Source organism: Antechinus flavipes, chromosome 5 (genome assembly GCF_016432865.1).
Source record: "Antechinus flavipes isolate AdamAnt ecotype Samford, QLD, Australia chromosome 5, AdamAnt_v2, whole genome shotgun sequence".
Lineage (NCBI taxonomy): Eukaryota > Metazoa > Chordata > Mammalia > Dasyuromorphia > Dasyuridae > Antechinus > Antechinus flavipes.
This window is the reverse complement of record NC_067402.1, coordinates 226,517,177-226,537,181: the sequence shown is the minus strand read 5'-3', so window position 1 is coordinate 226,537,181 and position 20,005 is coordinate 226,517,177. Positions and strand designations below refer to the sequence as shown.

At 33.9% G+C, this 20,005-nt stretch overlaps 1 protein-coding gene across 2 annotated transcripts in view; it reads right to left on the bottom strand.

Moving 5' to 3' along the window:
- The window catches only part of TFCP2 (transcription factor CP2), a 65,506-nt gene that overhangs the window by 21,426 nt on the left and 24,075 nt on the right, over window positions 1–20,005 (bottom strand). For both annotated transcript variants that reach the window (XM_051962918.1, XM_051962917.1), the window contains exons 2-7: window positions 14,393–14,544; window positions 13,895–13,971; window positions 12,322–12,427; window positions 3,846–3,952; window positions 1,560–1,712; window positions 32–142 (exon numbers count right to left, since the gene is read on the bottom strand). In XM_051962918.1, coding sequence (XP_051818878.1) covers window positions 32–142; window positions 1,560–1,712; window positions 3,846–3,952; window positions 12,322–12,427; window positions 13,895–13,971; window positions 14,393–14,544 — 706 coding nt within the window. The remainder of the gene's footprint in view (window positions 1–31; window positions 143–1,559; window positions 1,713–3,845; window positions 3,953–12,321; window positions 12,428–13,894; window positions 13,972–14,392; window positions 14,545–20,005) is intronic.

Genomic DNA, 20,005 nt, shown 5'->3' with positions numbered 1-20,005 from the left:
CCTAAAATGAATCCTGAAAAAATCATTTTACCTCTGTGAGTATAGTTGTCTCATAAGAAGGTTGGTATTTTTCCTTTTCATGAGGGGTTCGCTTCTCCATTTTCTCCCTGTCTGTTTTTTGCTTTCGGTCTGCTCCTTTGGGCTAGTATTAGAAAGATTTTGGTTGAAATATGCATTCTGGTAGAGATAAATAGACTAATATAGTTGGCAATTGTTTGGCAAAACCATACAAGCTTCCTTCAATCCCTAAGAGCTCAAAGAATCACAGAATTTGAGAGTTGGAAGAGAACTAAGCAACCATCTAACTAATTCAATCTATATATCTGAAAGAAACTCCTTTTATTAAATACTTGAAAAGTCATTTACCCTCGGCTTGAAGACCTTCAAGAAAATACAGGTCACTACCTCTAGAGGCAGTATTTTCTACTTTTGGTAACTTAAGTGTTTTAAGGGAAGGATTTATTTGGGTTTTTCCTCTAACATCAAACCTAAAATGTCTCCTTGCAACTTCCACCCCTTGTTTCTGGTTCTTCCAGAAAGAAGGTGTGGCTAATTATAACAAGTCAAATTCCTTCTTCATAGCACATCTCTTTAAAAATATGAAGCTAAATCATCACCAGGTCCTTTCAATTGACTTCTGTCTGGTATGAATGCAAGACCTTTCACTATCTTAGTTGTTTTTCTCTAGATACTCTCAGCTTAAACTATGCTGCCAAGAACTGAATATAATACTCAAAGAAGGACTGATGGGGGCAGAACACTAGGTAAATATCATCTCCTTATTTTGGAAAGCTATGTCTTTCTTTAGGTAGAAAAAAATAACTAACTTTTTTGGCTGCTACAGCACCACACTGTTGATTAAAATTTAGCGGAATTTGCAGTCCACTAAATAGCCTTAGATCATTTTCAGATAAACTGCTAGCCAACCCTATCTTGCCCATCGTGTATTTGTGGAGCTGATTTTTTTGCATACTAAGTTTAAGATTTTACATTTGTTACTGAATTTCATCTTATTATACTGAGCCTACCCTAGTTCAGTGATGTCAAACTCATGTTGACTAAATTTGAAAATATAATGTTACCTATATTTTGTTGTATTTTTATTTTATTAGATATTTCCCAATTACATTAAAATCTGATTCTGATCATACTTGGGAATTTTGCAGGCTGTATGTGGCCGGTAAGCCATGTGTGACATCTTTGTTCTAATCTTTTTTTGATCTTGTCATTAATGTTAGCTGTTCCACCAATTTCACATGCATGTAATTTGCTTATTACTGACAATGGTTCAGCAATACAGCTACCAATTCTTTCAGTACTGGAGGATATTATTCATCGGAGACAAGTAACTTGAATTCATACAGCTGGGAAGAATTTTGTTTCTGTATCTACACGAGAAACCCCAAACTGAACAGAAGTCACAATTAAGTCAGCATACTTCCAGATTAGGCCACATTTTTGTTAACACTGTATTGGAAATGAAAATTTAGATTTCTGATTTGTTGATAACTGTTGAAGGAGAATGAGAAAAGGACAGAAACTCAGCAAAACAGCAATACCTTGAAAACTTTGATCTGACAACTGGCTGAATGCAAGTGTTCAGTGTACTCTCCATTCTCATTCTCCTTGAAAGTGTCAATTTGAACTCGGAATGGCACACCCTTTTCTCCACCATGTTTTCTCATAGTGAACTCTGTACTGATACAATGTACCTGAAAAAAAAAACACAAAAAACAAACCCAACAATAATAAAAATAATGTTCTTTTTGCCTTTTTAGCAGTTTTGATTACCTAGAAAAATCTGAGGAAGCAATTCATTCATGAAGGTAATTAAAAGTGACATAATTTTTTATAGACTCTGGAGGGTAGGGCAAGACTAGAACTATCAGCAAATGTTTGTTTCATTTGCTTTTCTTTCACACCTTACACCAACATGGTTGCATACAATATTTAGATCATCTGGAGTCCCCAACTACAATCATTCTGGGGAAATAGAGGACTATCAGGATTTATTAGTATGATGTGCTACGCCCTCCAGATACCTGGGCACATGTTATTAATGCATTCTAAGGACTCTTAGACCTTGCCATTTGTTCTACCACGAAACACTTAAGGCTTTTCCATGTTATGCAAATGAGTTCTCTTACATGTTTTGTCTCTCTCAATTATAGCATAAACTCCTTGAGAGAAGAGGCTGTCTCACTTTTTCTAGCAAGTACTATATATTTTTTTAAATTTAATTTTATTGTTATCAAACTGTGCACACCCTTTGATCCAGCAGTGTTTCTACCGGGCTTATATCCCAAACAGATACTAAAGAAGGGAAAGGGACCGGTATGTGCCAAAACATTTGTGGCAACCCTGTTTGTAGTGGCTAGAAGCTGGAAACTGAGTGGATGCCCATCAATTGGAGAATGGCTGAATAAATTGTGGTATAAGAACTCTATGGAATATTATTGTTCTGTAAGGAATGACCAGCAGGATGAATACAGAGAAGACTGGCGAGACTTACATGAACTGATGCTTAGTGAAATGAACAAAACCAGGAGATCATTATATACCTCAACAATGATACTGTTTGAGGATATATTCTGATGGAAGTGTATCTCTTCGATAAAGAGAGCTAATTCACTTTCAATTGATCAAGGATGGACAGAAGCAGCTACACCCAAAGAAAGAACACTAGGAAATGAATATAAACTGCTTGCATTTTTGTTTTTCTTTTCGGGTTATTTATACCTTCTGAATCCAATTCTCCCTGTGCAACAAGAAAACTGTTCAGTTCTGCACACATATATTGTATCTAGGATATACTGTAATCTATAAAGGTTACTGCTTTGCCATCTGTAAAGGACTGCTTGCCATCTGGGGAAAGGAGTGGAGGGAGAGAGGGGAAAAATCGGAACAGAAGTGAGTGCAAGGGATAATGCTGTAAAAAATTACCGTGGTATGGGTTCTGTCAATAAAAAGTTATTTTTAAAAAATTAATTTAATTTTATTTTTTAATAGCCTTTTATTTACAAGTTATATGTATGGGTAATTTTACAGCATTGACAACTGCCAAAACTTTTGTTCCAATTTTTCCCCTCCTTCCCCCCGCCCCCTTCCCTAGATGGCAGGATGACTAGTAGATACTAAATATATTAAAATATAAATTAGATACACAATAAATATACATGACCAAACTGTTTGCTGTACAAAAAGAATCGGACTCTGAAATATTGTACTATTAGCCTGTGAAGGAAATCCAAAATGCAGGCAGGCAAAAATAAAGGGATTGGGAATTCAATGTAATGGTTCTTAGTCATCTCCCAGAGTTCTTTCGCTGGGCGTAGCTGGTTCAGTTCATTACTGCTCCATTGGAACTAATTTAATTCATCTCATTGCTGAGGATGGCCAGGTCCATCAAAATTGGTTATCATATAGTATTGTTGTTGAAGTATTGCTTGTTTCACTCAGCATCAGTTCGTTTAAGTCTCTCCAGATCTTTCTGAAATCATTCTGTTGGTCACTACTTACCAAACAATAATTATTCCATAATATTCATATACCACAATTTATCCAGTCATTTCTCCAATTCATGGGCATTTACTCAGTTTCCAGTTTCTGGCCACTATGAAGAGGGATGCCACAAACATTCGCAGCAAGTACTATATTAATAGTACTTAGCATATATTAATTAAGTGCTTAGTAAATGCTTTTTCATTCATTCATTCGAAGAGGCTCTAAACCAAATGCTGAAAAGTTGATATTTGCATTAATTATACTTTATCATATTATATTACTTATTCAGCAAAACAATCAACTTGGGATATTCTTTATCATGGGACACCACATTTTTTTACCTGAATAAACACGGATGTCCTCTTTGCAGGGTCCCAGAGGAACTCCACAGTATTCAGTTGTGTTGGATTTGCCCTAGGATCAATTATACCTACAGACATCGGAATATCTGAAAGACAAAATACTACTTATCAAGCAACTTAACACTACTAGGCTTAAATGGAAAAATAAAAAACAAGCAAAAAATCCATGTTTCATGTTCCTATCCAGAGTTAAAATGAACTTGTCTGAATCTTAAAACTTTTTTTGATGTTAAAAAGGAGTGATTATTTTAGTAAAATTTACAGTACTAAAAAAACAACTTATTTGTAGAGGGCTGAAACGCTTGAGTCGATGCAATGAAGTCAGGACAGCCGAGCACTTGAGGCTAACTACTGATAGGACAATACTCTATGGGCATATGCTTGGAATGGTCCTTCCCACTATTCTGTGCTGGCTCGATGATTGGTGTATACAGAGAATTGTAGAAGGGACTAGGGGGTGGAGTAAGACTAGCCAGAGTCACTTTGGCAGTGGATGAGGAAGAAGGCGGTTGCAGAGATTCTACTTCCCCTTCACTTCTACCCCTAAAAACCAAGAATAAAGACTAAGGACTTCTGCTTATCCTGACTCCAGCTGATTCTAAGGTATCCTGGGTGCTAGCACGGTCCTCGCACTTATTCAAAGAATCAATTTAACAGTTATATTCTAATTTACTAACATGCCACTCAGATGACTCGCTACATCTTAATTTTAGTTTTGACCCAAATGAAAACGATCTATAACCACAATGTATCTAAGTACGGAATTAATCATGCTATTTCAAAGGCCTAAAGGAGGGTAATTAAGAAAAGGAGTCAAAAAAAAGAGTCAAAAAGCATTATAAGTAGAAAAACATTCATTGAATAAAATATAGTACACAGTTGCAATGCCAAAGGACCGAGTTCTTCATCTAGGATTAGGTGACAGGTGCTACAGAAAAAGGGAAAGCAACAAAGTATTACATTGTAGGCTTAAGTAAAGGTCTAGATTTTCCTTCTCATAATATTTAATTATCAGGAAGACATGGATTCAATCTTCTTATTTAACAATATACAATATAGCCTCATCTTATTATCCCTAGCAGAGCAACACTACAGTATAAAGCCAGGGATAGTAACTGAATATGTTTCAGAAGTATTTCACTGTAAATGACTGTTAAATTGACCCTAAGGGAAATGATACTTGAGCACATTGTGTCATCTATGTGAGAATTACTGCTCTCATTTAAATCTAGTAGCTTTCAATTCAGAAGTTATCAACTTTCTCTCCCTCTTTACTCCCCTCCCATTCACAAAGGTATAAATTCATTCCATTAATCAAAGATAGAAATGTATTAAAAGTCTTATACTATATATGATTCTTAACTATATAAATTAAGAGTAGCTTCCTTAAGGAGTGAATAAGAAAATGTAATTGTCATAATGTCTCAAGATCTCACTATCCTTGGTAGATGTGTTAGGGAAAAATTCCTATTCCACACTTCTGTTTCATTTGTGCTGTGTATTAATTTTTAAATATAAAATTAACACTAATCAATAGAAATAAGTGTCTACTTCCAAATTCATCTGAATCAAGTTCTGCCCAAATACAACTGTCAATATGTACCCTGGTCAGGTTCTGATGACTATGTTTTGTCTATGTTCCTTTGTATTTTTATAGCACTACATTATTTTACATTAGTATAGCATCATTGTTTTCAGTATTTCTTTGTGAATATAAAAATGATTTTTTAAATTACAAATAGTGCAGCTATAGTTTTCTTTTTTTTTCTTTTGCTTTTCATAAAAGTTTTGAAATTAAGTTCTAGAAATGCAATCTCTAGGTCAGAATTACCATCAGTTCTGTGACTTGTACTGTATATTGAAATAGCTCTCCAGAAAGTTTGTAGCGATCAATATAAGTCCAACTAAAATGCAATAAAATGTTTTCCCATAGCTCTGCCAGAATAGAATTTTATTATGTATATTTATTTTATATATGTATGTATGTATGTATGTATGTATGTTTTGACTTTCTAGTAAATATAACATGATAATTAACAGTTGCTTTGTTTTGCATTTCTCCAAACAGGAAATCTGAACATTTTTCCATGTAGTTATTAACAGCTAACACTTGTTTCAAAACTTGTATGTTCAGAGCTTTTACAATTATTTTAGTGAGGTATATGTATTAAAATCTTATGACTATATCAATTTCTTATAGATTCTGGATGTCAGATCTTCATATCACTATATTTATCACAAATCTTTTTTGAAACAGATAGAAAGGCTATCCTGCAACCATATAATTACAAAGCCAATAACAGTTTTGAGGAGTAGACTTGGGAGAAATTTAAGAAATGTTCTTAGAAAATGCCAGCAAATTTTATTTACTAAATTGTTGGCAAAAATATATATAGTTTTCCTTTTCAGTTTTTGGTTATATTCCATTTGTTAGATTGATTAAAAAAAAATTTCTTCTCTACAGCTGAGCCAAAAACATTATTTTCTTCCATGTTTTGGAGGTGATTTTTTTCTGTATCTTCACTGCTAATCCAGCTGAGAGTCTATGCGGTATAGAGTGTTAAAATCTATCCAGAACATTTTTTCACCACATTCACGTGCATGTCATAGTATCAATTCTCTGGTGTCAAGGCAGTCTTTGAGAATGAAGGACAAACAACAACTACCACAGTGATATAGTCATATAATTTTCTCCAGCACTTTTTAGCTGATTCATTGATTCCACTCACCAGTGTTTGAACCAAATATCAAACAGTATTCCCTTAAGTGTACTAACTTCTCTATTCCCATTTTTACTATGAAAGAAAAGAGAATATAAAAGGTAAAGGTTTGTGTGTATGTGTAAGTAAAAAAAAAAAAAAAAACAACTGTCTGATAGTACATTTTGAAATCTGGCAGGGCAAGCCAATATCTTTTTTTCATGCTTATTGATATGTTTCTGTTGGCTTTTCTTTATGAATTTTGTTATGCTCAATTATTATGAACTTATCTATTGATATTGCATTAAATCTGTAAATTATCTTGGAAAGTATTGATCTTTTAAAAAAAATATTTATTTGATCCAATGATGAATAGCAGACAGTTTATTTCTTTAGTTCTTTGATTTCTATTAAAAATAATTATTAAGTTATCTCTATCTCTTATATGTCTAGCCTTTTAATGTCTGACTATTTGATGCACTTAGCTGCTTCATGAAAGGTATTCCTCTACTGATTTATATACTGGAACGCTAGAAAAATTAAGATGATTTTTGTAAGATGTATTATATATCTTCTCTGCTCTAAAAGTCATTTATTATACTCATTAACTTTTTTTCACCATCTTAGGTTTTTTAGGTATATAACCACAGAATCTCTAAACAGAAGTAATTAAATTTATTTGCTCTCTATTCCTTTATTTCGTGTGTTTTATTGCTGCTACTAAAAATTTGTACCTCAAATTTTAGTGGGGCTCTTTGTGTTCTTTTACTCCATAAAAAATTAGTATATGACTTTGAATGCTTTTTATTATATTAAGGAAAGAGTTTTCTATTCTTATGTTAGTAAATATTAACTGATCACTACTTTATCTGTTCATCTCTGCCTATTTACAATGTTATTTTGTCTTTACCAGAGATTGATATGTATTTTTTTCTTATTATATTCATTATCCTTTCAGTTATAAATCCCACATGATTATTAAAGATGATTTTGCTAATGTACGTCACTAACAATGTATTCCTTTTCTGAGCATTATACTTGGTTTATTGTCTTGTTCACAGAACGAAACAGAGGCCAGTGCCACTAGATTAGAGACTATATGGGAGGGAAGAAAGTATAAAAAGACTGGAAAACTTAAGAGGTGACTAGGTTATAATGTGAAGGCCAAATGGAGGTTTTTAAAAATTATATCCTAATACAGCCTACCACTTTCCCACCAAGCTATTCCAGCAAAGGCCAACAAAAAGCAGCAAACTGGGTAGTAATAAAAAAATCCAGAAAGAAATCAAAGAATCATCTTTCTGGTCTATTTTAGCAAAAGGGGACAGCCAAAGGTGTGCTAGCACTGGGAAGCCCGGAAAACCCATGCAAAACCTTCTAGCAGAGGGAATTAATTCCAGCTATACACCAAGTCAAAGAGTATGGTCATAGACCCATATGGACATGATCTAAGGCTATATATCTTGCAAGGAATAGGATAGGAGCCAGCCTGTAGCTGCATAGCTCTGATCCTAAAGCTGGGCTGAAGATCCAACAGTAGGAAAGTCAGTACAGATAAAATCTGAATGAGACTGTGAACTAGACAGGGAATAGGAAAAGAAACAAGAAGTTGTGGGGCTCAGATTTAATGGAGACAGTGTATTCAATCCATTACCATAATCTAGGCCTGCAATTAAACACAGGAGTTCTGACTCTCTGAATTTACAAAACCTTCTAGCTAACTGATAAGGAATAAGGCTGCCAGTAGTCTCCCAGAGCGCTAATTATGGGCAAATCAGCAGCTGTGTTGCCCAGCCTAAAACCAGGCTGAAATTTGTTAAACTAAGATTGGAAAACTGCCTCAGACCACTGAGGACATGTTAAAAGTTTACAAGTTCCCAGGCTGAGCTATTCCTAAAATCTTTGGAGAAAAAAAAGCACTTAATAACCAGAAAAAAATATAGGAGAAACCCAGAGAATAAAGATCAGGACCACAAAAGGCATGACATCCACTTCAGAACTGTGCAGAATTTGGCTCTAACACAAAGTGCTAATTTGGGTAGTAAAACTATAATTACAGAATGAAAAACAAAAAAGATGGGCCAAAATAAAGAATTTATATGAAGTCAGAGATGCCTAAAACAAAAATACAGAAAAAAGGAATAACTTTATAACATTTGCAAGCAAAGCTGAAAATAAAAAGTTTGATCATAACTGATCTAGAATGAAGAAATGAAACAAGAGTTTTAAAATTCTATCATAAACAAAATGAGATCTCTTGAGTAAAGAATTTGAAAATAAAAGAAAGCACTTGAGGAAAGATGGAAGAGAGAGAAATAACAACTTAGTATAAAAGAAACAAAATCTTACCCAAATTAAAAATAAAATTAGATGGATCAATGAGAAATTAATGACTCCATAAAAGAAATATTAAAACAAAATCAAAAGATTGAAAAAAAAAAAGAGGAAAACATGAAAAATAAATGACCTGGAAATAGAACAAGGAGAAAAAAATCAGTCTATACAAAAACCACAAAGAAAGGTCTGGATGCCATATTTCAAGAAATTATGAATGAAACCTGTTCAGACCCATTGAGGGCAGAGGTAACATCCAAACAGAAAGAATCCACTAGTCAACTCCTAAAAGAAACCCCAAAAAGAAAATGCTCATGAATGTCCTAATCAGAATACAAAACTTCCAGATGAAAGAAAAATACTACCAGTAGCCAGAACAAAAGAATTAAGGTACTAAGAAGCCATTTTTCAGGATGATACAAAATATGATACCCATAGCAGAGAGAGTTGACAGCAGTGGGTAGAGCACCAACCGTGAAGTCAGAAGGACCTGAGTTCAAATCTGATTTCAGACACTTAACATTTCCTAACTGTGTGACCCTGGACAAGTCACTTAACCCCAATTGCCTCGGGAGAAGAAAAGAAAGAGTTGACAAGGATACAACTATAAAGAAAAGGAAAGCTTGGAATAGGATATCTCAACAAGCCAAAGATATAGGCTTATGACTAAGAATAACTTACCTAGGAAAACTGATAATCTCACAGGGGAAAAAATGATTCTTTAATGACACAGAGAACATTATAAAACATTCTTACTGAAAAAATAAGAATCAAGAGAAACATAAAAAGATAAATATATTTGAGCAAATGGAAAGAACACAAGAACATGCTAATTTCTAAGGAAGAAAAGTGTTTCCTTGCAACATTAATTTCCAGGGTCATATTTTGTTATGTTTTGATGACATTACAGAAAAAAAGAAATATCTTTGAAAAGAAATTGGGATGAAGAGAATAGAAACTTAATACCATATTATCTGGGTACACAAAATAAAGAGCATTTCAGATATCAGGCCTGAAATCAGAAAAATTCCTCTTTGTGAATTTAAATCTGGCCTTAAGACATTTTATTTGCTTGTGTGACCCTGAGCAAGTCACTTGAATCTGTTTGTTTCAATGTCCTCATGTATAAAATGAACTGGAGAAAGAAATGGCAAACCATGACACTATCTTTGCTGAAACCAATTTGGAATTAAACCTCAAAATTATTCAATTGTGAATATCCTTTGACAGTGATACCACCACTAGGTCTATAACCCCACAACTTCAAAGGTCTTGAAGAGTTGAACATGACTGAACTAACTAAACAACAACAGATGTAAAATATATGTAAACAACATAGGTACAATTTTAAAACTTTTGCATAAATAAAACCAATGCAGTTAAAATGAGAAGGGAAATAGGTAACAGTGAGAAAAATTTTTGCAGAATGTTTCTCTAAAAACAAAAGTCTCATTTCCAAAATATTTAAGGAACTGATTCAAATTTTATAGTAAGTCATTTCCTAATTAATGATAATCAAAGGATATGAACAGTTTTCAAAAGAAGAAAATTAAATAATAGAAATGGAAATGTAGATTAAATAAGAGAAAGGCAAAGTAACTCAGAGTTTCCACATCATACCTGTAAGATCGGCAAAGTTAATGAAAAACAAAAATAACATGTTTGAAGAACTGGAAGGGAAAAAGGTACTACTATTAAAATTCTAAACTGGGCTAGTCACTTTGGAAACCAATTTGGAACTAAACCCCCAAATTACTCAATTGTGAATAACCTTGATAGCACTACTAGGTCTATAACCCCAAAGGAAGAAGAAAATTTTTTACAAATGCTTTTTTTGTAGTGGCAAAGAACTGAAATTAAAGGATTGTCGGTCAATTGGGGAACAACTGCATAAATTGTGATACATAAAAGTAATATGAAAGTACTGTGTCATAATAAAGGGATAGTTTCAGAGAAGCAGAGGAAGACTTTGAAGAACTAATCCAAAGTGAACTGAGAAGAACCAGAACAATCTATGTATAATAGTAACATTTTAAAAATAAACTACTCTGAAAGACTTAAGAACTTTGATCAATACAACCATGAGGATGTAGAATAATTATATTCATTTATTTCCTAACAGAGTAGATGATGGACTCATAGAAAGAGATATATATTTCTTGCCACAACTAACTTGGAATTTGTTTTATTTCACTATGAAAATAACATAATACAATATAGCACGAATGCTTCTATTCCCCTCAGATTCTTTGTATATTTCTTAATATACTCTTTTTTTCCTTTCAATGTCACCAAAACATAACAAAACCATTCCTATGAACATGTGTTACTATGGTTTTGTTTCTCTTCATTTTTCTTTTTGTTTTTGTGGTGTGATATTGGGGAATATGAGGGAGAGAAAACTCTTGCTTGTCAATTACAAGAAAAAAGTTTTTAAAATAAGAAAATAATGTATTATACCTGGCAAAAATGAACAGCTGGACTTGCTCTACCTATGCCACTGTGTAGCCACATGAAGAGAATTCAACATAATCCCTCAAAAAGAGTGTAAGAGCATTCCTGATGGTTTCTCATCTGCCTTTTTCTGAAGAATAATCCAATTTGTCTCATCTTTATAGGTTGCAGAAGAAAGGGGGAAAGGAAATTTGATCTATTTTTATAATGCTATTCATTTAATTCAATTAAATTCAACATATATTTTTGCCTACTAATTTTTTAACACTATCACTAACTATTCTATAAATTCCAGTGGTTCCCTATCATATCTAAAAGCAAAACTTTGTTTGGCATTTAACGCTTCAAAGTCTGGCAATAAATAACCTCTCCAACTTTTTACATATTAAGCACTTCACACATTCTTCAGTCCAGCCAAAATGACTTATCAGCTTCCTCTAAATTTCAGCTCAAGGACTGCCTCCTCCATGAAATCTTTTCTGGTCCCAAGCAACTAATTCTTCCTCCCCACCTAAGTTACTTTGTTTTCTTTTATATCTTTTCTGTACATATTTCTTTGGGTACATATTGTTTCCCCAAACAGAGAAGATCCTTGAGGGGAAGGATATTTAATAAACTATATCTGCTAGTGGAGCCTAAGCACAGTGCCTGGCACTTGGTAGATACTCAATGTTCATTCAGTGATTGATTAATTACAGAAGATAAATCCTGCTCTTACAGAGTTTAAACTCTAGAAATCTCCTACCATCTCTCTGAAAAAGCAAGTACAATTATGCTATATAAATAAGAATTTAAAATTTCAACTTCTACTTCAACACCAATTTGTTTTTTCATGTTTTTTTACAGAAATGATTTTTCAGCTTAAATACTTAGTAAATTTGCAAAGTATTTTGAAACAACAGTCAAAGAAAACCACTTCTCTATTGTATCTAAATGCATCCCTTCAGTAGTAAATTTTCCCAATTCACCTATATCAAGGATTCTATCCCCTGGCCTGTTCCATCTCCAGCCCTCAAGCTGCTGATGTTCAGTGTACTGCAGTCGTCTGTCATGGAACACCACTCGAAATATACTCTGGAAAGAAAAGGCAAAATCGATTAATAATAGAATCTATTTATGATTCAAGGTTATCAGTTTTACCAAGAAGGTATGATTAGATGATTTTTAGATCTCACTAGCTCTAAAGTTCTATGACCCTATAAAAAGCAGCTTTGGTGCAATAGACACAAAAATTAAAAAGGGGATCAGAGGACCTGAATTCAAATCTCAGGTCTGCTAAATGTGGTAAGTCATAAAATATCTCTGGGTCTCAGTTTCCTCATCTGTAAAATGAAAAGTCTGGATTAGATGTTCTTTAAGATCCTTTCTAGCTCTAAATTCTAAGGGTGTATTTGTTAAAAATGCTGCTTCTTTCTGGCTGTTCTGACAGATAAATCAGTGATGACAAAACAAAATGAACAGTGGTTAGCCTAAATCAATTGCTGGACTTCTTCTTTGTTATGCTCTTTTGAGCATTATATTCCTGGCTCAGGGCTTCCCAGAAAGCTCTAAATATCATTAGAACCCTGTTCAGGAACCAAGATTTTCTAACTGTTATAGCAGTGGTGCTCATTATTTGAAACTTGATTCAAATATTAGTTCTGATGCCAAAGAAGCATCAGAGAAAACTATCTTAAACTGTTTTTCTTTACTAATTACATACTACAATTGGCCCAGTTTTGTCAATGTATATGAAAAATTTGCCAGTCCACACAAACTGACACATAAACTAAATAAGTATGAAAAAAAGGCACAGATCCTTCTTTTCTGTCACATTTTACAACATATAGAACTATTATTCCAACCATACCTCTAGTTACGGATAGCTAGGTGGCATAGTGGATGGAGTGCTGGGCCTATTCTCAGAAGACTCATCTTCTTGAATTCAAATCTGGCTTCAGACATTTATTAGATGTGCAAATCACTTAACTCTGTTTGCCTCAGTTTCCTCAACAATAAAATGAACTGGAGAAGGAAATGGCAAACCACTCCAGGATTCTTTGCCAAGAAAACTCTAAATGGGGTCACAGAGTCAGACATGACTGAAACAACTCAACGTCAACAACTTTCTAGTTACAGATGGTATCACAGCAGCAATAGCTTCTATTTATCCTATTACTTTAGCAAATATCCACTGGAAAAAGGAAGCCTAAGGGTTGCTTTCAAAGCTCTCAAAGAACTTGCCTACTTTCATAGCAGCAGTTCATTTTACATTAAACCCAGGAGACCAACAATGATGATGAAAGAGTAAGCTTTCACCATTCTGAGGCTTTTCAAATAGCAGCTGGATCTTCATTAATCACAATAATCAAAGAGTTTAAGTGGGTAAAGCTGCACTGAAATGTAAGTGAGACTTAAAGGGCTTTCTCTTGGCTTCCTGAGATTAATATATGTAGTTAGCAAATTGTGATAGATGGGGTGCACAGGACCTGTGAAATTTGTTGTTTCAAAAATAGCAAACACACAATTGTGTAAGCAGGCAGTTTCTTCTCTTTCCTTTACCTTCACTAACTTGCCATTGATTTCTGGAAGTTCTCCCAGTTTCCTGTTATCTAGCATTCGGATTTCATAAGACTGTCCTAGAAGAAATAAAGATTACATGTTTATAATCACTATAATTATAACCAATTACAATATAAAGAGTTCATCAAAAAGAAACTTGTTAAAACTTATAAAAAAATAAAATTTCAACTGGTTTTAATTATGATCACAAAATAAAGTGTTCCATGACCAATGTGATCATAAAGATGGGAGAAAAGTGGAATTGGATTAAAAACAAGAAAGATAAATGGAGAGGAGAAATATAAATCCATTAATTTTTTCTCTGAATTACTGGCAGGAATCAGATTGGCATTACAACTCAACTCAAAAGATCCGTGGAGGTAACCTTTTAGTAGAGCTAATCACAACAACCATCTTCAAAGAAAGTTCAACAGTTGCTACACAATGACATGAATGCAAAGAAGTTCAGTAATATTAATGACAAAAGAAGTATTTCACCTTGATTGAGATATGTGAGTGTTTCATCATGGAGCTTTACAGCAGGAGAAGTAGCAGCACAAAGCACATACTGGAAAGGTAGGATTTTATTTTCATTATCAGTCGGCAAGCTTGACTCCTCTTGTTTAAAAATGGGCAATGCAAGGACATCACTAAAACAAAAGAAACAAATTACTTTCAAAAACAACAGATGATGCTATAAAAATGGATTCTCACTGTACGCTAACTACATAGTTAAATAACTATGACCAATAAAAAAATAAATACAAAACCTTGAAAATCCCACAAATATCATATAACCAGTTAGGTTTGATTTATTATACAAAGTAAAATAAAATGTTTACAAAAGTTGCATTTAATCACATTATAAATTCAAGTGACACATCAATAATACTATTGACTCCCATTTATATGATGGTTAAACGTTTACAGTGTTTTCCGTACAACAACCCTAGGGTGATAGCACATTTTATAATGTTATCCTTGATCCCCCCACTAAAAATGTACCTTCCCCTGCCCTAATTTCTCATGTATATTTGTTTTGTTTGTTTTGATTTTTCCTGTCTTAAGCATATATCTATGGGCAACTTAAGTCATGGGATTTAGAACTACCAAACATATAAGAAACCAAATCTATCAGTGCCCTTATTCTGTATCTGAGGAAATTAAAACCTAGAGAGTTTGAAAGATTCTTCTGAAGTCATTGATAAGAAAAAATTCCCATATACACTAAAGTATTTATAGCTGCACTTTGTGTAATAACTAATAATTGGAAATAAAGTAGTAGATGTCCATTGATTTGGGAATAGCTAAAAAATTGTGGTACATGAATATAAAAATATTACTGTGCTGTAAAAAATGATATAATGAAAATAGAGAAAGAAGAATGGAAAAATCTATATGAACTGATGCAAAGTAAACTAAACAGAACCAAGAAAACAATATACATAATGACTGCAACAATGGAAAAAACACCACCAAAAAAATCAAAAGAAAATGCAAGAAAAATTTTAAAAATCAGGTAAGACTTGAAAGAAGAGAGAGAATTGGGAGGTCAGTAAGTGTTACTTATTAAAAATGATTTCAATTTTTTTCGATGTATTGATCAATTAAGGTGACTTTTTTTTCCTTTCTAAAAGAAATCTGTCATGTGGCATGGCTCTTGGCATAGCTCCATGAGAGGAGAGACACATGGGATATTATGATGATGGAAGAAAGAAAAAGATGCATCAATCAAAAACTCATTAAAAAAAAAAAAACTTATCCAAGATCACACTGGTTTAATAGCACAAATTGTGTTCATATACTCTCTAATTATCAGAAGTAAGAACTTCTTAAATTATATTGTGTTGTGTCCTGCTTTCCAGAGCCCCCAAGTTGGGGTGACAAAAAGTACTGTAGAGCCCCTACACCGGGGTGATTAAAATATACCATCTTAGTGGAGAAGTTATGAGGCAGGGCTCCCGAGGATGGCAGAAAAATGGAATCCGTTTATTCCAAGGACTTTCCCCTTTTTATACTTTCATACCCTTATGTAACAAAAACAACACTGGGCATGCGCCAAAAGTATAAATTGAGCACATGGGACCACATAAACAACTTGCTATTGTATATAGTTTGCTACCTGGTATCACTCTGCTTCAATCACAACACAGGTTGTCACCTCCTCCAGACTTCTCAAGAAAGCTTAGAGAGCCTTTAGGGGAGATGGGGAGCCAAACCAAGCCATTGTTAGTAGGTTCCCTCTAGGCTGAAGGGTCTTCTACTTCACTCAGAGTCACTGTCTGTGACCCTCTACAATATTGATTAAATTTTATCTCTGGATCCTCAATACCACCAAAAGCACAGTGCTTTAAAATAGTGAATGATAAATTTTTGTTGAATCAATAAACATTGATAAAAATCTGTTTTGCAAATGAGGGAAAACAAACTCAACTAAATTAAGTGGGCAACTTTTTCATAAGGCAATAACAACCACCACAAGCCAAAGTTAAGATCTGAAACCAGGTCTTCTGATTTTATAATCTGGTATCCATTGCTAATTTTATCTTAGCAAAGGTAGAATAATTTAAAAAAAAAAAAAAAACAATGCATACTGCTTCAATAGTCTATCTGAGCATCATTCTTAAGATGGGAGATGAGGGCAGAGGGAACCTTTTAAAAATAGTGCTTAAATTGGCAAAGATAAGCACAACAATCGGGAATAGTTAATGTTAAAGACAGACATATATATCAGTAGAGTTGTCAATGGGTCTAACCATTCTGGATAACAATTTGGAATTACCCTAAGACACCACTAAAATAGTTATCCTCTTTGATTTGGAGATTGAAGGCCTATGCATACACTCCAACAAGGTCAAAGAAAGAACCTTCTCCCCAAAAATCATAGCAATACTTTTTGTAGTAGCAAAGAATTAGAACAAAATGCCCATCAGTTGGGGAATGGATTTAAAAAATTCTGTTTATTCCATCCCCCTTTTTATACCTTCACCTAAAAAAATACAGGCATGAATGTAATGGAGTCTTTTAATATGGCATGAAGAAACTATAAAGAATTCAGAAAAACAGGAAGTATGGAAAAATAGATACAGTGATTGTAAATAATTAAACAAGACCAACAAAAGACAAATGCACAAATTGAGCATGATTATAATGGCAAAGTTTGTCTGTAAAGAAGAGATGAGAAAATGTTATCTCCTTTCCTTATTTGCAGAGGCAAGGGATTTTGGATATAGAATACTACATATACTTTGTACATATCAACTTGGTTGACATGTTGGTTAGTTTCGCGGGACTGCTTTTTTCTTTTATTCTTTGTCACAAGACATTGGTTTGTGAAGAAAAATATTGTTTTTAAATTCAAAATAAAACTTGTTTAATGACTGACTTTGTGACAAGATTGCAAATTGCTGGTTATAATTAAAAACCTATCCTGGGACCACAAGAGAATCCTCATAATATATCTAAAAAATACAGCTCTGCCTTAAATCAGGGAGATGGACTAGACTCAGTAGATAATTATTTCCAACCTTTTGGGAGTTTCAGTCCTTGTTTATTTCAATTCATGCACCTGCTCCCTCTTTACCCATTCCAACCATTATATAGCATATATTTATTTTTAAAGAGGATTTCATTTTGAAAATTTGTGATACTACTTGGCCACTGGAAAATACTTAATAGTTAGACAAAATAGGATTGGGAATTGTTATCCTGCTTAAGATCCTTTCAAGTCCAAAATTTTGGGTAGAGGTGAAAAAGTTCAGGATGAGCCCAGCAAGTAGTTTTCAGGAGATCAGGCCATTATTCTCTATTAATGTTGGGTAACACTAGCTCTAATGATAGAATATGAGACTCCGAATATGCCCCACATTATCTGAATCCTATGGATCTCTGTTTGCAAAATTGTTCTGACTAGAAAACAAATGATTAAAGAAACTCTTAAGAATGAGTATCTCAAAACTACTAAAAGGTAGAGACAGGACTGTGTTAATAATCTTTAACATTATTATAAATTGTATTAATTTATCCACAAAAACCTATATTACTCTTGAAACGTGGTCTATGTTGATTGATTTAAGTAGCTGATTAAATGGTAAGAAAGCAAAAAGGCTAAATATGTCAAAATTCCTTATAAGTGACATATCTTCTGCACCTCTATCAAGTATCTATGAATTCACTTCTCCACATTAAAAGGATCACAGCACTTAAAAGATAGGTGAGATCATCTAGTACAACCCTAGCCCTACCATTTTATAGCTGTGAAACTGAGACCTAGAGAGTTTAGCAAAGTGAGGACATGAATCCAGGATTTCTGACTTCAAAACCATTACCCCATTTTTAAGGCTATTGTAGGCACACAAAAACTATAGATTAAAATGACTAAATTCATATGAATCTACATAGAACTATTTCCAATGAAACTAAATAAATACGTGCTGATGATTTGATATGCCTAGTCTATAAAAGTAGAGCAAAATTTGAATTCACACACACACACACACACACACACACACACACACACACGCAACAAAGTTCTCTTCTGCTGATGCCTGAGCAGCAGGATTGCCTTCATTATTCAGATAGCTAAATTTATGTATGTATCTGTACATGCAAACCAGAGTTTATGAACTCCACAGCTTCTATAGACTATTAAGGAATTACTTTAAAGGGCAGGAGAAGCAGGGTCCTTTCTTTTTAACCATCTGCAGCTTTAATAAGGTGCAGGATAAGCTGATCTCTCTAAATCTCATCACTATGCTAACTCAACTCCTTTCCCCCTCTAAAAGTAGCTTTCTTAATAGGAAGGGGGAGGACACACTTCTCTCAGTTTTTCTTTATAGAGAATATTATTTGGACTTTCCAGGTCACACACACACTCACACACACACACACACACACACACACTCACTCTCTCTCTCTTTTTTGTTGTTGAGGCAATTGGGGGCAATTTGCCCAGGGTCACATAGCCAGAAAGTGTTAAATGTCTGAGATAGGATTTAAAATCAGGTTTTCCTGACTACAGAGCTGGTGTCACTCTACTTTTCATATGCAGCTCTGTTTGATTGCAACTTCATGGAACAAATAACAAAACTCTCCCTAAAGTGTTTCCAAAAGCTTCCCCCACACTCCTTTTCAGCTTTCTTTTATACGTTTTCTTCCCCAATGGGATTAAAGTCTTCCAGAGGGCAAGAACTATTTTTCTTTTTCTTATTTGTATCCCTAATGCCTAGTACAAATACCTGGCACTCAGCAGGTATTTAATAAATGTTTACTGAGTTGAATTATCTACCCTCCCACAAAGATTGCTTTTTCACCAGACTAGAAAAGAAGGACTTCTTGTTCTTCTGGATTAATTTACTTGTGAGATCAAAGACACTGTAGGTTAATAGAGCAAAGATGACACATATGCCAACAAAAACAACAAAAAAAATTCCTATCTCACAAGATTCTTATGCTTCTCAAAATTTCTTCCAAACTGTCCATAGAAGAGTCTGGAAACAAAGACTGTTGTTGTTTGTCCTTGTTCTCAAAGAGGACCAATACTATCAGGAAGGAGATGCCATGACACACAAGTGAATTAAATTTAAGTGAGGGAGGGCTGTATGAATTCATCAGCCTCACTTTTTCTTCCAGAGCTATCTGAGTCCAGTGGCAAGATATAAATCAAGATGACTGGATGGCCCCAGATATAGTAGGAAGTCTTGGCCTTTTTTCAGATAATGTCTTTCCTAGGTCATAGTTTATCTGAGGCAACACTCAATTGGTGATTAACGCTAGGTAAGAAAGTGAGCAGGGACTAAGATAAATAAAATATAATACACCAAAGCTCAATTTAAAAATCTTTAGATTTATATAATTAGTTTTTTAATTTAAATGAGCAACTTTTCTACCATAGCACTTTCTGATAAAGATAACGGGAAAAAATGCCTATCTTTCCTCAAAAACTTCGTGAAAATTACCTGGAACATATTATTAAAGCTAATTCTTTCTTTTGCAACATGGTAACACCTCATTGTTTACAAATAAACTTTTCCCCTCAAATACCATTGACAGGCAAGAGCTGTTTAAAGTGCCACTTGCTAATCATACTCAGGAAAATATGGCAACAAATAT